This window comes from Argopecten irradians, chromosome 4 (assembly GCF_041381155.1).
Source record: "Argopecten irradians isolate NY chromosome 4, Ai_NY, whole genome shotgun sequence".
Classification (NCBI taxonomy): Eukaryota; Metazoa; Mollusca; class Bivalvia; order Pectinida; family Pectinidae; genus Argopecten; species Argopecten irradians.
The window spans coordinates 40,863,936-40,884,182 of record NC_091137.1 but is presented as its reverse complement, the minus strand read 5'-3'; the positions used below and the strand labels follow the sequence as shown (position 1 = coordinate 40,884,182).

Genomic DNA, 20,247 nt, shown 5'->3' with positions numbered 1-20,247 from the left:
CGTGTACGTATTAACAATGTACACATCATTTCACATTGCCACCCTGGTTGATGTGTGACTCGTTACTTTAAACCAATTGTTTTTCGCGGTGACTTGATTTTGCATTTTTCTACCGATTGACTTGTTCATGGCGACCTAATTTTTCTATCGACTGACTTGTTCACGGCGACCTAATTTTTCTACCGACTGACTTGTTCACGGCGACCTTGTTTTTTTATCGAATGACTTGTTCACGGCGACCTCATTTTTCTATCGACTGACTTGTTCACGGCGACCTCATTTTTCTACCGACTGACTTGTTCACGGCGACCTCATTTTTCTATCGACTGACTTGTTCACGGCGACCTAATTTTTCTATCGACTGACTTGTTCACGGCGACCTTGTTTTTTTTATCGAATGACTTGTTCACGGCGACCTCATTTTTCTATCGACTGACTTGTTCACGGCGACCTCATTTTTCTACCGACTGACTTGTTCACGGCGACCTTACTTTTCTACCGATTGACTTGTTCACGGCGACCTCATTTTTCTATCGACTGACTTGTTTACGGCGACCTCATTTTTCTACCGACTGACTTGTTTACGGCGACCTCATTTTTCTACCGACTGACTTGTTCACGGCGACCTCATTTTTCTATCGACTGACTTGTTCACGGCGATCTAATTTTTCTATTGACTGACTTGTTCACGGCGACCTCATTTTTCTAACGACTGACTTGTTCACGGCGACCTTGTTTTTTTATCGACTGACTTGTTCACGGCGACCTTCTTTTTCTATCAACTGACTTGTTCACGGCGACCTCATTTTTCTATCGACCGACCTGTTCACGGTGACTTTCTTTTTCTACCGACTGACTTATTCACGGCGACGACTAATTTTTTTATCGACTGAATTGTTCATCGCGACCTAATTTTTCTACCGACTGACTTGTTCACGGCGATCTTCGTTTTCTAATGACTGAATTGTTCACGGCGACCTCATTTTTCTACCGACTGACTTGTTCACGTTGAACTAATTTTTCTATCGACTGACTTGTTCACGACGACCTCATGTTTGAAACAATCATTTTTCGCGATTTATAAAAATGAATCGGTGTATAATAATTTACTGAGGCATGTTTCAGTTAGATAGCACTATAAAAAGGGCAAGAGTTCTACTATTTAAGAAGACACAACACAAACATACCGCAGTCTCCCAAAACACGCACCTCGCACTTCATACACGCTACACACCGCATACATGGAAGGTCGTCCTGGCTGTTAATAGGATATTAATTAATCAAGCAAACAAAAAAAAAACTATGGAATTGCCATATTGAAAAATGACAACCTAAAGACTAGACAGCCAAACAAAGTGACAAAATATTTATTGATATCATAAACCATAGACAAATATCATAATATATAATATGTCATTATACGTATAATATATAAAACTATATAAAACAAGAAATATAACAAAATAAAGTAAAATATTGAGAGATTGACTTAATAAAAAAAATACCACCGCCCTAAAAAGTGTGACAAATATTTATCAGGAAGGATGCGAATTTATGTTTTAAAACATAATTATTATGTCTTTTTCGTATGAAGATACAGGGTACACAGACTGATGTTGTAAATAGTATCCGTCCTGACTATACAGGTATGTAAGATTTATGTCGCCACACTCAATGCAACAAGCAAACAGATAATACCTAACTATAGAAATTTAACGTACTTTATTAATATTCTAGACATGTTAAAAATATGGAATCTTGTAATGCCTTATTTGTTGATGTTTTCTATTTTTCGGAAGTCACCTAATACAATCAGATCGTCAAACTGTGAGTAATTTACAATGACACTAACATCACGCGTTGTTTTCGCCACATGTCATGGACTCAGAATTTTTTTATACCAGTCACATGGAAGAGTTATTTTGTTTGGTTTCATATTACCTTACCTCGATCATCAGTAAATATTACATAAGAACGGTCTGGCCTGTTTTCACTGTGCAGCAGGTTAGTTATGTAAGAACATATTGTCACGTGACATGATCGTGAACGGCAGACATGCAAATGATAAGATCTCGATTGATGTGCATATACCATGATACAAAAGGGATACCTGGTATCATTCTCATAGCGTGTTTGAAGGAGAAAATTTTAAATGTCCGGATTTACACATGATTTTCTTTAAAAAAAATATTATTGACTTGCAAAATAATATATTTCAAACATCTTTTATTTAAGTTTTCAATTTAGCTAGTACATGTACTTTTTCAGTTTAACGGAAAAAACCAAGATCACTACATGTTTTAAAGTTCAAGTATGAAATAAAATCAGATCATTAATTGTGTCCTCAAAGCTGTAAAAAGATAATCTGCCGTGAAAAGGTAAGTAAGATCGTACCGATATATATCCATTCGAAATGGGAAATCACTGTGCAAGATTAGAAGTTGCTGTGCACTACGTCTGGGTTGGTCGGCGCTCTTGAAACTAGAAAAGAAAACTAAAACTGATTGCCTTTCCGTGGAAACGATATGTAAGTTTCTCTCATAAATAAGTTATGAAATCTCAGTCGCTATACCTGATTTTTCGTTTTTCTTTCTTCATAAATGCTATTTAATTTATGCTGAAAGCCGTCTGATTTGATTTTCGAATTTATATATCACATTTTCCATAATTTTAATACACAAAATTATTTGTTTGACCTATCTGCTAAGTAATATAAACAAGTTTGCGTAACCAATCATAACATATTAATTAACAATTTTTTGCGTTCTTTGTTCTGTTCTTTGTTCTATTTCTCGAACAACTGTTCTTGGTTCTGTTATGCAATATTAAAACTTCTACGTAAACGTTCATAACAGCTTCTCAAACAACTGTTCTGCATTCTATCATGTAATATTCAAACATCTACGTAAACGTTCATAACAGCTTCTCGAACAACTGTTCTGCATTCTCTTCCAGTACGACGGACTCCATGAAATGATTGATACTTTTACTGAGACTCTTGAGCACAGGGATAAGGTTGAAGAATATCTCGACAACCATTCTCGCCTTGTTATCTCGCTGACTGGAATACAACATATAACTGAAGACGTCGAGATAGTGGGAGTGTAGACCTTCTACGGAACCCGCGTCCTCCACCGCCAGCCCATCTGGTAAACAAACAATATGAAGATTATGATAATTTAGCGTCATTTTTTAGCTATTCTGTAACATTTTAATGAAAAAGATTTTTCAGTTATATATTTTTTCTCTCTTCAATTTTTTCAACTTTTATTTCAGATATATATAAAGAAGGATTACATGACCATAGCTGTTAATAGGACGTTAATTAATCAAACAAACAAACCCTATATTTACATTGTAATATCGAAGGATAAAGTTTAGTAGAACATCGATGTTTGAAATAGACTGCGAAACTTTATAGCCAAAACTTGTAAAATCAAAACAAATTCATGTGACTTGAAGACAATGAGTGATCTTCACTTTCATGAAAAGTAATTGTTTAAATGTTTGCTGTAATAAAAAAGCTATTATCTAGACAAATACGCACCAAGCGAAGTGAGTTGGATGGCACACAAGAGTCCTATCTCTAGATTAGAGAGACCAAATCTCTCCAATAGTTCATGTAACCGGTTCATATTGTCCATCAACTGGTCATCCACAAAGGCGTTTAAAGTCGTCTCATCCAAAGCGAAGTTGTTTTCCTCGATTACTAAGGACTCGTCAGTGTAATCCTTTGCTGTTGTGAGCTGCAATTACAGTATTATGAATGCTATAAAGTTTTTGTTTTCACGCAGGATTTAGGGAGTTGATCGACCGGTATAGCAGTCGTAACGTTAAATCCGAAATGATCGTAATTCTCAATATTCAACATGACTGTCTAATTAGTTTTATTCGCGAGGATTTGAATTTCGCTATATTCAAAGTCAAATGAATTTCTGCGAACCCGCGAGAATATTGCACATACACGTGAAAATGGCTACATGCAAAAGTGAACGACTGTTAGGTCTTAATGAAGCACGTACAGACTACAAGTCACTTTGGGATATTCTTGGTATGGTGATTTTAAAAGTACCGTCGACAGTACGTAATGCTCATTTACATAACTTTTCGGTTTATTTTGGCATCATGATTCTAAATCTAACGCTTCAAGTTTATTAATCTAACTTGTAGACCTACTAATTTGTTCCGTATAAAGTCAATTATAAATTATGTCAATAATAGAAAACGTTTAATTCAGTATAGCCACACTTACCAAATATATTTCAATAAATGCCCTCTTAAGAAGGACCATCTGATCATCACGACTGAGACATGAGAACCCAGGCATTTCAGTGGCGAACCCTGGAAGAAGCGTGAAAAAGGGTTATCAAGTTTAAGTTCTGCTAACGACTAATCTTGATTTTGTTTTGTCTTTGGGCTATAAAAGGAATTGCACAACTAAATATAATTATTATTTATGTATATCTAATAGATATTAAAGGATATTCTTTCGTATGTGGATATGAATGATAGCGACATTCTACCCGAGGGCCCACAGGTGATTGTGATCCTTAGGAAAGAATAATCCTTTCCTTCATAGTCACATTTGAAAGAGTATTATGATATGCCGCCATTTTTAAAGAAGACGCTCGAAGATGACTGTTCTCCTGTAATATGCTAAATGACGGACGGACGACGGACGCCGCGCCATGACACAAGCTCACCGACCCTTTGGGTCAGGTGAGCTAAAAACAGAATACATTGAAATAAACTGAAAATAGAAGTTTTCCTTTTATCTGAAATCTTTAAACAACTTACAACGCGTTATCTTGAAATATCTTACGGATAAGGGTTGTTCTCCCGTAATATATCAAAAGGGAATACATCTAATTAAACTAAAAATGGAAGTTTCCCCTTCATCTGGAATATTAAAAAGTACTTACAGCGCGTTATCTTAAAATGACTGACGGATGAGGGCTATATAGGTATCACAAGATAGGTGGAGACACTTCTCACTCGTTAAATTCTCTTTGAAGATGTATTTTAAAGATTTCATTGTTCTTGACTTTTGTCCCAATCAATCCTTTTGCTTTCATTACGACTTTCAAACCATGATGCGTCGCAATTTTTATCAATGATCTGATACTTTATGACTTTGTGTGTTTTTAGGCATTAAAAAGTGTTTTATTATCCCAAAATTTGTATCTGATACCAGTTATAGCCTTTCGCCTCAAATAAAAAGACTAAAGCTGACTTTTAATGTCGACATATGCATTAAAATTAGGAATTATATTCTTGTACTTTGTGATGTTTATCTACTGATAGTTTTACTTATTGAAAAAACTACTTTTTTATGTTACATTTTAGGTTTATGGTAGAAATTTTAGGTCAAAATCTTCAATCTATGTGATTTTAATAGCATTTTATCATTTTTATCTTAAAAACTGACATTTTGACAGGACTTAAAGCGAAAAGTTGTCGTAAAAAATCCAGGTCTTTTTATGACGTCATGACGCTTCCGTCAACTTTTACTGTCAAAAACGGTACAGATTTTCCGAATCAGTGGATTATGAAAGAGCAATCACAAGAGTTCTACAGTTGTAACAATTCTACAAAAGATCTAGAAAAACAATGAATTAACTACAAGTAAAGGATAATATTTCTATAACCGGTGGGAAGTTAGGCTGGTGTGGCGAACTCTAAATTCAGGGAGGGAGAGGTCAAGGAGGCAAAGGCGAACTACATTGCTTTACCTACATGATTACAACACTGAAATACCACTCATTTACCCGATTTTACCCTGTTATTAAAATGTACGGAAAATCCTGGATATGGTCATATTAATCATTTTTTATAATACATTGTTGTTGTTTGTCATTTATTTTCTTATTCATAGACAACATTAAATAAATATCTGCATACATAATATAATAAACGAAACTCAGTATAATTATAATAATCACAGTTGTTGTTTTGTAACCCAGAGATGGAGGGCTTGTGGTAATATGTCGGGACATCTTAACCACCCGGCCAACGCGGTCCATTACACAGTTGTTGTCGGGATTATTCAATTGCATGTTGTTGTTCAGTAGTATGTTTTAGTGTAATGCTATAACGTGAGTGATTACGGCATCGCAAAAAGACATAATACCAGCTTATTCCAAAATAGAGAAATAATCACTTCATATAGCATGTGATGCATGCATAGTTGAGGACCAATTGAAAGCTTGGTAGTTGAAATTGCAAAACATGTTCCTACCTGTGATGCGTTCATTTTCCGTTTTGATTTCTTTCAAAAACTTCGACAACAAGTAGCCCATTCTCTCTTTTGTCCTTGCTGAAATCTGCTGCTGACCATTCTAAAAAGAAATATAAATACAGCTGATATTTAACCTGTCTATCTATTTGACATACAATAAAAGCCGATAAAAATCCAACTTAGGAAGATGTCAAGCATACATACTTAACATGAATCGGCTTTAACACTGCGTTTGAGACATCATAGAATGTTTCATTTTAGCAAACTGCATTAATCAACATGTTTTACGTTTTATATGTATTTTTGTTGGTTTTGTAATGGTTTAAGCTTATTTTTTTTCGAAGGTCTTGAAACACTTCTGGGTATTTTGATTGAATATTTGGAATAAGATGTCAAGACTAACTAGCACACACCCTTTAAAACGAATTGTATTTGAAATATATTTTCACCTGACCATAGCCAAGCGTTATTACGTCTTTGCATATTCCATAACGATCTCATTGTTGTTAGGTTTCTATTGTGACCTCATTTACGGAAACTCACGTAGTTTTCTCTAAAAAGAATGACGTTACTCTCGCAAACACATGTCATAATCAATACCTACCAGCAAGGGCAGATAACTCTATAATTTGCAAATACGGGATACCATTCAAGTGAATTGAGTCTACACATTTTCAGAGTTAAAATATGTCAATATCGAACACTATTAAGATAAAGGTCTTTTGGTGTTTCAAACTTCAGTAGAATTGGCGTCAGCTAGAACAATTATTTATTTAAAGCGTAGATACTGATCTATTAAAGACGATACTAATAAGTGAAAAAAAAATACATACTGCAAGGTTGGATTTTCTATGATTTAAGATTAAAACATAAAAATGAGATTTAATAAAATAATTTTAGCTGCATCTGTATACTTGCTTCAATGCAGATGATATGAGCAATAAGAATATCGTTCTCATAACAAAATTATTAAAATTGCTCGACGTCATATCCATATTAGATTTAACGATGAAACTTTATTAAACGGTTGCGACCGAATGGAGCTTACTCAATTAGAGCATGACCTTAACAATTAATTGACTATCTTTCTCATAAAGTATGGTTTATGATGCCACAGTTAACCTTGTATGCTATGATATTCACCTCATGCCTTCTAACATACTACATTATGTGTGGGCGTCAAAGCATAACTCGTGTATGTATAGAATTTCGCAGATAAAATCCGTAATAGCCAGCTTTCATATGCAATTTTCATGCTATTTTAAACAAAATGACGACGAAAGGTTGGATTATCTGTCAAAATAGCCCAGACCACCCATATTTAACACCTTTATGTATGCACGAGCTGTCATATCACGTGCATTATCAGGAATACCAAGAGATCATAACGCTTTTACGCCGATAATTATATGATTTATATCAGAATGTCGAATTCTAGTCAGGATGTTTTACCACGCCAATAAATATCGTAAAGTTGCGAACAATATTTATATACGACTAAGACAAAAAAAATCTAAGACGTTTAATGAAAGGAATACAGAAAAAGGACGTGACATAACTTATGTTACATTTTCAAAGAAAAAACCTTTTATCGAATTACTGAGGTACGAAATAAAAAAATAATAAAATTATTTCGTATATTCTGATATGAATCTAAAACAGCAATTTTGATCACAATTAGGGCTCTAGGTCTGACCATATGCGTTCATTTTCACTGTAAATGTAAATATAACGAATTTTGACAGAAAAAAAAACATTTTCAGCTCTTATTTGTACTTTAAAACCCTTTACATTGAAAGTATTGTAATAATGAAAATATGGTGGTGAATAACGTGTTAAAAGCTTTTTTTATTCAGGAGTATGAAAAATATGGCACATATAACTTTAACGTGGAATTAAGGTAGTAGCCGGTGTTTAAGATTAGTGATACTTTGTATGCATACGTGCCACTTCTTAGGCCTACTTGAACATAACTAAGTTGATAAAAAGAGTGTATTTTTCGGATATAATCTTCAGTATAACTGTTGGTTAGATGTTTGTGTTGCTTGTTAAGTTGGACAAAATATGCAAAACACAAGTTAAACATTTCATAGGAGTCGTTACATATTTCTGACATTAAAAAACCTAGTATCTATAGCAGGGACAAGGAGCGCTTGATTGACCGGATTTGACTTAACAAAAGCAGGCACATTAGGGTTTTTTTATCTTGCCATGCAGTTAAGATTATATAATGGCAAATATGGAGTCGTTTCAATCGATAGCAAAGTACATATCCAATGTTATACTATCATCTGAACATGGTGGAAATACTCTAAAACTTTAAGTAACGTCTAATACATTAAGCGTTCGAAGCCATGTCAGGTCATTGATGCTGTAACGCTAAAACGGTGTGCCAAATAATAGACACGTGAATAATTAGTTCTTGTTAAACGAAAATGTCGGTAATATATATGCAACTTCAGTATGAATTCATTGTATTTGTCTACATTGTGACTAAAAACGATTTGAAAAAGCATTTATAGATATAAAAAGGTTACACAACGGGTGCTTGTTAGGCATGGGGTTATTTCACGCGAGTGATTTATGTTTTAAAAGTTCCAAAGCACACAAGCTCTATCAAATGTCTTTTATTAATGTTAAAATATAGCTTACGAGTGTGAAATAGATTTCATATTATCCAATAATCTCGAGTTGTGTGCCCTGTTTTTACCACCATCAAATCATACACAAGAAGGCGAGATTGAGATAAACGTATGTCAAGATATAAAACTGAAAATGGAAAATTGCAAGGTATGAATTTTGAGTCGATAGTTTAAGCTACGAATGAGAAAGCATTAAGGATTCATATGGTTTGTTCTACTGGCACCGATTGTAGAACAGCCGTATGACGTCATTCCATTATCGACGTTAATAATTTATGACATGACACTGAGAAAAAAAGTAGTTCCAGTAAACGTTGAAAATCTCGACCAAAAATAGTTCGGAAAGTCATATTGAACTAGTGGGATATCACATATACCCAGAGTATTATACAAGGACATCAGAGTGAAATAACAAGACGCGATGTTGTAGACATACGTATTTTATTCCAGCCTATTGGTGCAACTTAAAAACAAGGGATATAATACTTCAGCATAAAATCCATATGACCCACTTAACTCCCAAGATTTCAGCCCAATTATTTCCCGTTTAAAATTTTTGGACTATTTGCATAATAAGATGTTTGCAAAGACAAGAACACATTGGTGAGATAGATAACCTAAACGTGAAGGTTACCAGTTTTTAAATTATAGTTCAAATTATGGTTCACATACGAGGTTATCTTCAAGTCCGACTATGTGTTAAATTTCTTTAAAAGTGTTAGCTGGTCTTCTTAGAAATACAATAAAGAAAAGAAATATAAGATTTAGTGAAGACATCGTTTTACTAATTCGAATATTATGATTTAGGTTTGCAACGCGGCATATTTAATTATTTTGACACACTATTTTTTCTAATGTAGCATTTAGTTTGAACTTTTTAGTGGTATAGTGAATTCGCAAATTGGAGTCGAAATGCTAATGTCGTATGCAATGCAATATGCGCAATCATATTTAAACAAAAAGCGTTAAAATCTGAACGCTGTACTATATAGTTTACTCATTACTCATGCCATTAGCGCAATGTAACCTGGAGTGTTTTTCATTTGCTGGAAATTCATTTAAAGGCCATGTCATGACGTCAGAAAAAAATGACGTGACGTCAGCATTCGAGGTAGTCATGACAAATTGACATTTGTTGTATGTTTCGCAACACATTTTCACTTTGAGATTCTTGAAATTTAGATTGTTGTAGTTATTTGATACAAAGGATCTAAAATTTGAGTTCAATTCATATACTTATAATCTTCTCGAAGTTTTATCAATTTTTGCTCGCTTAGACTCGCAAAACTAAAACCGTCTTAAACTCTTTTCATAAAATTTCAACTGAAATTAGCAGTATTCGTTTAAATCCTATATGTACTTACTTGTTGGCTTCTTGACTTCATGGCAATCCGCTTTCTCAGGAAAATTGGTATGTACAGCCTATCTACGGACCTGTGGAATACCCCGAGAGTTCTCTTCATGGTCGCCATGACATCATGTCCTATGTCATTGTCAGTCTGACCACGGTGAGGGGATGTGCGCGTGATTTTTGATGAACGGCCTGCTTGATTTAGGCATCTTTCAGCAATGCTGTTTGGAGAATTGTCTTCTGAGGGATCTTTGCTTCCATTTAAATTAACAAAAATAGCTGTCGCTAGCCGATCCAGTCTTTGGGATCTTAAAAGGTTGAAAGTAGCGTTTGTCCCTTTATCGATTTGTTCATTGACTGTCAAATTAGACAAACGTTTTGCTCCATGAGACTCTGATCGAGGGATGTTGTCCAGCTGGTTAATATCAGCGCCGGGTTGGTGGCCACTGGTAAATGGTCTCGAATCGCCGTCACCTTGCATCGTCTCATTAACAACACCTCTGTCGATATCTGTATCTCTGTTAGTTGCTTCACTTTCTGTACTAGGTGATCTTGACACTGCCTGCCCGGGATGCTGGTCTTGAAATGCTAAATTACTGTTAATAACGTCGGGTCCAGGTGTACTTTCTGATATCCCCCCAGGGGAGGATGACGTATCCATTGCCAAGGTCGCACCCAACTGTTTCCCAAAAGCAAGATCCCATTGACTTCCGAGACCAATGGTTTCATTTTCTGATAAGGTGGTCAATAGTCGTACATAGTTGTGAAGTTGGGCACTCTCGTCGCCTAGCTCATCTGTTCTGGCTGTGTCGGCATCGGTGACTGTAACTTTAGGTGGTGCGGGCAGATTTGAGGTCTGGTAAACATCGGGGCAGTCGTCGTCCACAGCCGTAAAAATAGAGTTGATTATAGCCCTGTCTATATATTCTCTCTGGTGGTCTGCTGCTGCGGTAGAGCTAGCGTAAACAGGAGTTTGGGTGGAAGAAAGGTGGTCATTGTTTATTTCAGTGGTTTGAGTATCCATATATGCATCCGGTGATATCTCATGCAGGTTAGATGTTCCATATTGGCTAAAATAATGTTGAGAGGAATGGTGATCGTTTGTGTGATTGTTATGTGACATTTGTTTATCTTGTAAATTTTTCGCAGTTGTGCAGTCGCCGTTCGACTCCGTGTGTAAGAGATTCTGCGCTTGATGGTCGAGAAAGCGGTTATTATTATTATTATTATTAGGTTCTTGGCCGTCGTGTGAAAATGTCCTCCCGTCTTCGACGTTACTGGTGGTCATTCCGTTGGAGTCGTTGTCTAGTACATTGATGGAAAGGGAGTCGTCATTAAATAGCCCGTCTAAGTTAGATAACTGACAATGTTCCAGTGGAGACCATTGTAGTAATTCGTCCGCCTTATGTGGATTAGGATCCAAAATTGAGGAAATGTTGTTATCTTGGCGGGCTTTCTTATTATTGTTGTTTTTACAAGATTTCCTCTCTATGGTTTTCTTTTGTGGTCTTCTCTGGTTCGATAAGGAAGGCGCATTTCCTTCTCTTTTGGATCTTTTCAAATCTTCAATTGCAGCTGTTTTCTCAACTTTTGGAATCCGACCCATTTTTATCGCTGAAATAATGTAACGTTTATACAACTAACATACAGCTGGATTAAAAGAGTTTATATTAAGAAATTTCATGATTAGCATTTATTGTTTATGAACATTAATTTTGAAATGATGATTAAATCGCACTGCTGGCCCTTAAGCATGAGCGTATTAAGCGACTGTATGATCTGGGGTCTAATATCTTTCTTCTTTCTGTGTTAACGACTATGATTTGAGCATCCGAAATTGGAATTTCCTCCAAGTTATAAATTTCATCATTAATATGCCGTTATGAGTCGTGAAAAACTGTTGCAAGTACAAATTAATCAAATACATACTGATCAACGTACTTTACAAAGATATTTACCTTCAATCGACATCCCGTTCTCTTTACATTTCCGGAAGCGACATCCTTTACAACAGTGACGTGTATCCGGAGTAATGACACAGTTCCCGCCAAAATAGCAAGTTAGTGTTTTTTCTCTGTCCATCCAACGTTTGAAGAATGCCTAAAACGTAACGCATATACATCACATTAGTAAGAGGTTCATATCCCCTTATTGCACCATTTAGTTGCGTGAGTGTATCGGATTTATCATAGTGCAATGTAAACGTTAAAACCCTATAATGGCATACAAGAGCGTAAATTCACAAAAAGTGAAACATGTTTAATCTTAAAACTAGATATATCTATACAAACACTTGATTTGAAAGAAGTTCGAAATTATGTGACATCATCAGTAGGAGCGATGTAACAGCAACGTACATTGTCGATGTATCAGTAATTTCTTCTGATATGATGGTGAGGTGAAGGGAATTGTTCTCAACGAAAATTTTAATTGAGCCAAAAAAAAAAAAAAAAAATTACACATGAGATTTTGCCATGTTAAAGTGAATAGTCGGGAAAAGAAAACCAGTCTAAATGCGTTCATTGGCCTTCCAAAAGCTCTCACATATTAATACGACGGTCAAGTTCTGCTTAGTTTCCCAGTTCTAACCATTAAAGTAAAGAAAAGTTGAAAGCATTGAAAGCGAGGCTGCGTGGAAATGTAACCACGGGCATAGTGAGCCGGGAGGACGTTTTAGAATTTCCATACTTTAAATCAATTTCTTCGTACGCAGACAGATTTTGACGAGAGATTTTATTTTTCCATTTCATACGAAATTATACTGGATACATTCACACCATTTTTACCGACTTTAGCCATCCTTGCCCGACTTTCACTTTAACAATGGGCAACCCATGTGTTGATGAGCCAAAATTATTTGTCTATATTGTCTATTCGAAATATATTAGTGGGAGGGGACTAATAATATAGACAGGTTTAGCATACTAACCTTTATTTTCTGCAAATAAAAGGGAATTTTAAGCCAATGGAAATGCTAAAATGATAAGCAAAATATTGATTGCGTTTTTACTAATGTAAATATGAATATGTAAATATGTTAATACCCTTTTTGAACATAATAGTGTGAATACATGTTAACACAAGTCATTGTACGTATGTAGTTGTATTTTTATATCTCTGTCCTGTGGTTGATGCCCCATTTTACACCCGGTATCACGATACATGAACCTCCGGTCTATTAAGTGTTTTTCATTTATGAATGGTTAAGGAACTGAAAACGTCTTTGTTCAGTCTGGGTCACGTGACTGTTCTCTTTAAATACGGTAATACAGGTACGTCACATGTTGTTTTGAACATTTTGTCGGTGTAAGCGAAGTGTGGATGCGCTAATTCATGTGATAGTGTAACCATGACACCTGACTACGATAACTAATATTGTCATATATAAGTGAATGCCCGTGATTAGGATTACACATTCCATTTTTTTTATAACCAGCCTCATTACGTACACAGTGAAGTGTTATTTAAAACTATCAAATCTGGCAATGCAAGTTATGTAAACATGGATTGGAGATACGAAAATAAATTGAAGTGGCATGTTTCGATAACCGTTTCCGAGTTATGACAGTGCTGTGTACACAAAAGTTGGTTACCATTTCTGGTTTTTGGTCCGTCTGGAAACCAGTCCAGTAAACAGCTCTTTAAACAGAAGCTAAACATAGTGCAATCTTACTAGAATATACTCAAATAGACCAGTAACGTTACAAATTAGGCTGATAATGAGCACAAAAGTTGACGTTGTTCCTCCCACCTTCTGCACGGAAGTAATCTTACAAGACTTGATAGTCACACAATGATAAGTGTCTTGTGTCTGCTTGTAAATAACTTAAAGTAAACAATTATCCACCGCTGACAAATGTTATTTTTTCACTATCAAAAACAGCAGCAGACGATTTGGTATTTTTCTTCAGTTACAAAAGTTACTTACTTTACACCATTACCACCATTGAAAAGTTTGAGCTTCTAATTTTACTTTAAGATAAAAATGCTAGAAATAATTAATTGCATCCCGAAAAAAATCCATGCCACTATGTTCTATATAAAATGAAGTTCTGACTGCGCATGCACCAAAAGCAAAATAAATTATTTTATATTATTGTTTGTTCAAATCAGACATATATATATACGATTAAACACCAATTGTTGTCCAAATGATGAGTATCATTTATAGTCTGTAGTGTCTGCTTTGTAAATAACTTAAAGTAAACAATTATTTAAGTAATTTTTTTTTCAATTTTTCATTTTCCTTAATGAACACAAATCGGACGTTATATACACATCTACAGTAAAACCCCTCTAACTCGAACCCGGATTCCTCGAATATCCCCTATTCTTCGAACTGGTCGTACGGTCCCGACCGTGTCCCTATATAATCTATGTAACAAAACCCCGGATAGCTCGAACAGCTATTCGTCGAATACTCCTTATTCCTCGAACAGAAATATGTCCCCGTTTCATCAAATACATAGAATTTACCTATGTATTCGTCGAACAAGTGTTCGGCTCATGGGATTTATTTGCCTGTGTCACACCTGACTGCACCGACCGACAAGGCTATTAGCTCACGACCTTGTGTTTATACAGATGGCGTATCAAGCCTTTAGGTAATTAAGGGATTAAAAATGTCATTATTACCTACCACGATGTTTGATGCTAACTTTATTTGAACATTTAAGAAAAGGCATTAAATTATTGATGTTTCTCTCGTAATAATCTTCGCTGTAAATACGAAATTACGTAAATTGTTGATCTGCGTTAATGGAAATAATGCATTGTGAAATGACAAAAGAGGCGGAAAATATTGCTGACGTCCGCCTAATTATATAAGTTCACTTTTTAAACAATTCTTTGTCGCTTTCATTCGGCGGCTTATGCAATATTTTTTTATAGAAAGATGTAAACTATATCAAACGATGATATGCAAAGTACATTTCTTTTCCCATAAAATTGTATTTTGTAACTTTACTCGTAAACACATATTACCTAACGTTACGCTTTTAGGAAATAGACGTTTCTCGTAACTTTATTGTGAGTATGTATTTTGTAAATGTTTGAAATGATTTGTCATTATCAAATAATAGAAAATGTACTCCTTGTTGACTAATATTGATTGTACATTGGCCTAGATGACGATCGCTTACTCTGTTGTGAATAAAATTTGATTTAGGACTTTCTCGTAAGCATTTTCAAACGCTAAATTCATGTTACACATATTTTTCAACCTGATATTGCTATCAATAAAACACTTGAATAAAGAAATCCAAAATGCTGAAAGATAGAGTAATTAAAATGTTATTGCCGTTCATTGTTTGTCATACATATGTAGTTAGAGACCGGACATTTTGACTGTCGATCGTGACCAACCTCGTATGAGTCGAATACCCCGTATTCCTCGAACGATTGACCTGGTCCCCTGCTGTTCGAGTTATAGGGGTTTTACTGCATTTAATTTCTGATAATGATGACTGATATGTTTGTATCATAAAAAATCGATGCTAAAATACCTCCTTATTTCCATATCAGAGGCAAATATGTTTTAACATAAAGCACCATCATACATTGGTGTAGTGTTATATTATTCCTAAGATATTCCCGATTTGGTCCCGCTTTTTAAAATGTGTCAAACATATAATTGCATTATTGTCACATTTTGTATAAGGCCAAAAAATATGTCTATTTAGGGTTAAATTGGGGGGAAAATTGGGTCGGTAGGTCGGGATTTTTTTTTTTTTTTTTTTTTTTTTTTTTGTCCTTCACTCTGAAATAATGACCGGAACCGGAGTCTGAGGTGGAAGTCTAGACTTAAAAAAAACTTAAAAAAAACCCCAACAAATCCTTGAAAAGTAGAAAAAAAAGTTTTAGGTAGGGGGTAAAAAATTAGGGTCGTTCGGGTAACCCTAAACAGACATATATTTTTTTGCCTAATGCTGCGCTCATTCTAATATTTAACCTAGTTGCTCTTAGCGATTCCATTGTGTGAAATCTTACACAATGTTTCGTAATCTGATTCGGAGTCTAACCTATCCTGGATTGTCAGACACCTAGCATACACGTTCCTTTTCCTTTCCCATATATATATATTGTATCTATAGCTTCTTCTGACCCTTTTTTCCTAAACAGGACGATTTCATGTACGTTTAGACTAGGTTGCCAGGCATTTCTATATTTCACGAAATTTAATGTCTCGCCAAAATTGATTAAAAATATGGCTAAAAATATGATTTACGAAAATCACACGCGCAATTTAACAACTATTCAGTATTAGAGTGTGCAAAATCGGTACTGGTACCGCTAGATACAAAATTGACTTATTGTAAGAGGTTTGATATTTTTCTGTCGTATATTTGGTTTGCCTGTTGTATATTCCAGGTTTGAGATGATACATTCAAATATAAGTCTATCAATGTCATATCATGCATTACAACAGCTAAATTAAAGATAAATTGAACATAAATATACTATTAATGTTATGCTAAGTTGACATATATAATATCTACATTTGAGTTTCTTCCTTAGTGACATTTCACGAGCTTATTCTTTGCACCTGAGTGTTTTGTTTAACCTTGTGACGAATCTTTATTGAATATTGACGAAGAAGTAGGCATTTCTTTTATCGTTAGCGTTGACAAGCATCCGGTTTAAAGGCTGCTAATTCTATTTTGAAAGAAGCGTGACAAATTTATGCCGGAACTGTGTTCGGAGATTAAGCCCCAAGAGATAAGGTTTTTTTTAATGTAACTTTATTTTAGGAAATATATAAATTGACGGAAGTTCATTGTTAACTCATAAACGGTGACACGTCAATATTGATATTCTATGTAATAAAATATTACATTCTAAACAGACTACTTGCAAATATTACAAAGCGCATAAACATTTGCAAATAGTTCATTAGTTTAAATCGTATAAAATTTCCTATTGTACGATTCAGCAGCGAGACATCGCCACTTTTATCCCGAATTTCCTCAAGCATTAAATCAACCTGCATTAACTCTAGATTATATCATATGTAGTTCAAAGACTTCATTGTTGAATATGCACATAAGTACATGAAATAAATATATATTATATCATCACATATTCTCTTATGCTTACCTTGCAACCTTCGCAAGTCGCTGTGCCGTAGTGGACTCCCATGGCCTTTCCCGTACATATTTTGCAGTTTCCGAAGGAAAATGAGACCGATTCATCCGTCATTTCTAATTTTCATTAACGACCTCTCTATTAAAACTATTGATGTATTTTCATCACCAACGCTGCCAAGATCCGTGACCCATTTTCCAGATGACATCCATGTCCATTCGCCTTTTATCATTTGCTTTCTTTAAGCGAAAGTGTCTGGTGTTAGGACTGTGGTAATTAGTATTGCAGTCCCTTCTAGTCCACCGGGCGATGATATGATGATAGTCTTCTTACCTGTACATACGGGTAAAATAATACCTGTTCATACGGGACGGCTTGGTGTGCACCGACCGTACTGATCAGACTGAAATCGACACTTGGCTGTTATGGTCATGTGCTTCTCAGTAAGGTCATGGTCAGTGCTTCCATTGTTGTTATCACATGATTGCTGTATTTTAAATTTATCTTTCCATTCACGTGTTACAGATGACGGATGGTACAATGTAGCTAACAAGTCTATCTTAAAAGCGGTGTCGAGTTTAAAGGATTTTATCGAGACCGCGCCTGTTCTGTAATGCAAGTAAACATTATATCTGAACGGTAAATATGAGAAAATAACCCTTCCTCTCAATGTTAAATTCAATGCCATAAAAAGTCAACATTGTGATGAATATCACCCCACCCCCAAAGCTATATACAAGGACACACTACCTTATCCCATGATTTTCTCATCCACTACAACTCTATGTATGTGTTTTGTAATTTTCAACTAACTTCCTGGAACATGCGTAGAAGCAAAAAGTATCAGTATGGGTTATGATAGAAAATATTTGGGTTGCATATGTGTATGATGGAACTGGGAATATGTATATGCCTTCTACCCTTTTACAAATTAAAATAATATGCAGTAATATGCTCATTAGGTATTTCAAATGTCAAATCTCACCATCCCCACTCATCTTTCTCGGCTTGTTTCCGACATAATTTTTTTCTTTTACGTTTCGTACGTAATGTGGTTGTAGCTGTTAAGAAGACAATATCGCTATCCCATGGAAACATATTTAAACTACTCAGTTGCCTAAAACACTAGCACATGTCATACACATGAATGCCAATGGCGACGTAAAAACAATTAAACTACGTCGTATTTCGAAAGGTGATTAAGCTAATCACAGATAAACAACAATTTTCATACAAAGATAAAATAGGTTATCGTAAAACAATCTTTACGAAATTTTAAAGAATGCTGAAGTATTCTATTCTGTACCTATTTATTAACTTTGGAGAAGATTTAATCACAGGTCAGCAGTAAATGACCTATTAAAATTTTGCTACTATTGTAATTAAGTTCATCACCTTTTAAACAACCGGGCTCTGAAGACTTGTTGTTCAAAAGAAGACTAGGCTAATCGCAGTTTAACGACGATTCTGTAATCAAGATGAAATTATTTCTGTTACAGCGAACTTGACATTTCTATTGTTTCCAAAGTACTCCATTCTTTACCTTCTTGTCCACTTCAGGTTTTGCAGAAAATGAGAAATGAATAACCAAGCAATTAGTTTTAAAATCAGCTGAGAACAAGATGCATATACATTATAGTTATCAAATTGAATTTTTGAATTCGAGATTTTCTATATTAACTGAGTATGTGTAAATCTTATAATTTTTTTGTAGTTATGTACAAGATTTTATGATCATTTTATGTGACGCACAAAAACGCTCAGTGAGTACCATCATTCATGGACAACCAGAAACGTCAACAAAGCTTCAAAAATTGAAAACACAAAAGACACTAAAGGTAAATGTATTGAGGTGACAGTAAATAATAATGTTCACTAAAACTCACTGAAAATTATGAACGTTGATGTAAAATGAACAAAAGTGGAAATATAATAAACAAATTTTGTTTGATAATTTTGTTTGTTTGTGTCTTTGTTCATTTCTACTTTCCATTCCTAAAAAAAGAATGGAGAGAAAAGACAAAGGATTATCTCAAAGTTTAATTTAAATATATTTTCTATTTTTGTTATGTCAAAAATTTTATGATGATTTTATGATAAAACTGGCTTGTTTATTATAAATAATATTTAAATTGTTGTATTTAATAACTTTGAATACTAGACAGACGAGTACACGAGATGAGGTTCATAGTAATGAGGTTTAAAAACTGGACCATATTTCTGTGTAGTATTAGAATTCCTAACTATGGCAATACATACTGTAACACAATGTGTAAAATATGTGATTTATAGTACAACTTTTTATTGTGCAGTTTTTAAGACATCCCCATAAAGAGTACGTTGACATTTATTGAATTTTATAGCTTTTATTTAAAAGTTTACGCACAGGCGAAACTCTGCATTATCTAGAAGCTGTCATATGTTACTTCAAGTCGATGAATAAATAAACCAACTTTCATATTTTTTGTTGAATATGTGCATAATATTTTTTTTTTCTTCTGAGGAACCACTTTATAAGTCCATATTAAGAACAGGGAACATAGCACGTTTGGTGACGTTTGCGTGAGAGTGAAAATTCGAAAAAGAAAAAAAGAAAAAAAGTTTCTTATGGCCGGGTGATTATTAGCAATAATGAACGCGTGTGAAAAGGGACAAGTTATGTTTTTTCCAAGCTGAAGTCAAAAAGCAACATACACATCTAAATGGTTGAACTCATGATCTTAAAATACTTTTTAAAGTAATATGTACCGTAACTGGGCGACATTTGACATGCTATTTCTGTCGTCAGTAACATATTAAAACCACGAGGTTCAATGAATAAAGATGTAAAAATTATTCAAATGGATAGACAAGCAAATATGATGCCTTATAAAGGTAGCTACAAGTCATGTTTTAATGCTGAATGTATGATTAGATGGAAACATACCTTAAAT

The 20,247-nt window shown here is 34.6% G+C and overlaps 1 protein-coding gene across 1 annotated transcript; it reads right to left on the bottom strand.

Moving 5' to 3' along the window:
- Window positions 1-2,781: 2,781 nt before the first annotated feature.
- LOC138321676 (uncharacterized) lies at window positions 2,782-17,723 on the bottom strand. The gene is made up of 7 exons (XM_069265520.1): window positions 17,327-17,723; window positions 12,190-12,331; window positions 10,245-11,845; window positions 6,239-6,338; window positions 4,253-4,341; window positions 3,548-3,746; window positions 2,782-3,146 (listed from the first exon to the last, which is right to left on the bottom strand). The coding sequence occupies exons 1-7, from the start codon at window positions 17,426-17,428 to the stop codon at window positions 2,914-2,916; spliced, it is 2,466 nt and encodes an 821-aa protein (XP_069121621.1). The 5' UTR covers window positions 17,429-17,723; the 3' UTR covers window positions 2,782-2,913.
- Between the last annotated feature and the right edge of the window lie 2,524 nt (window positions 17,724-20,247).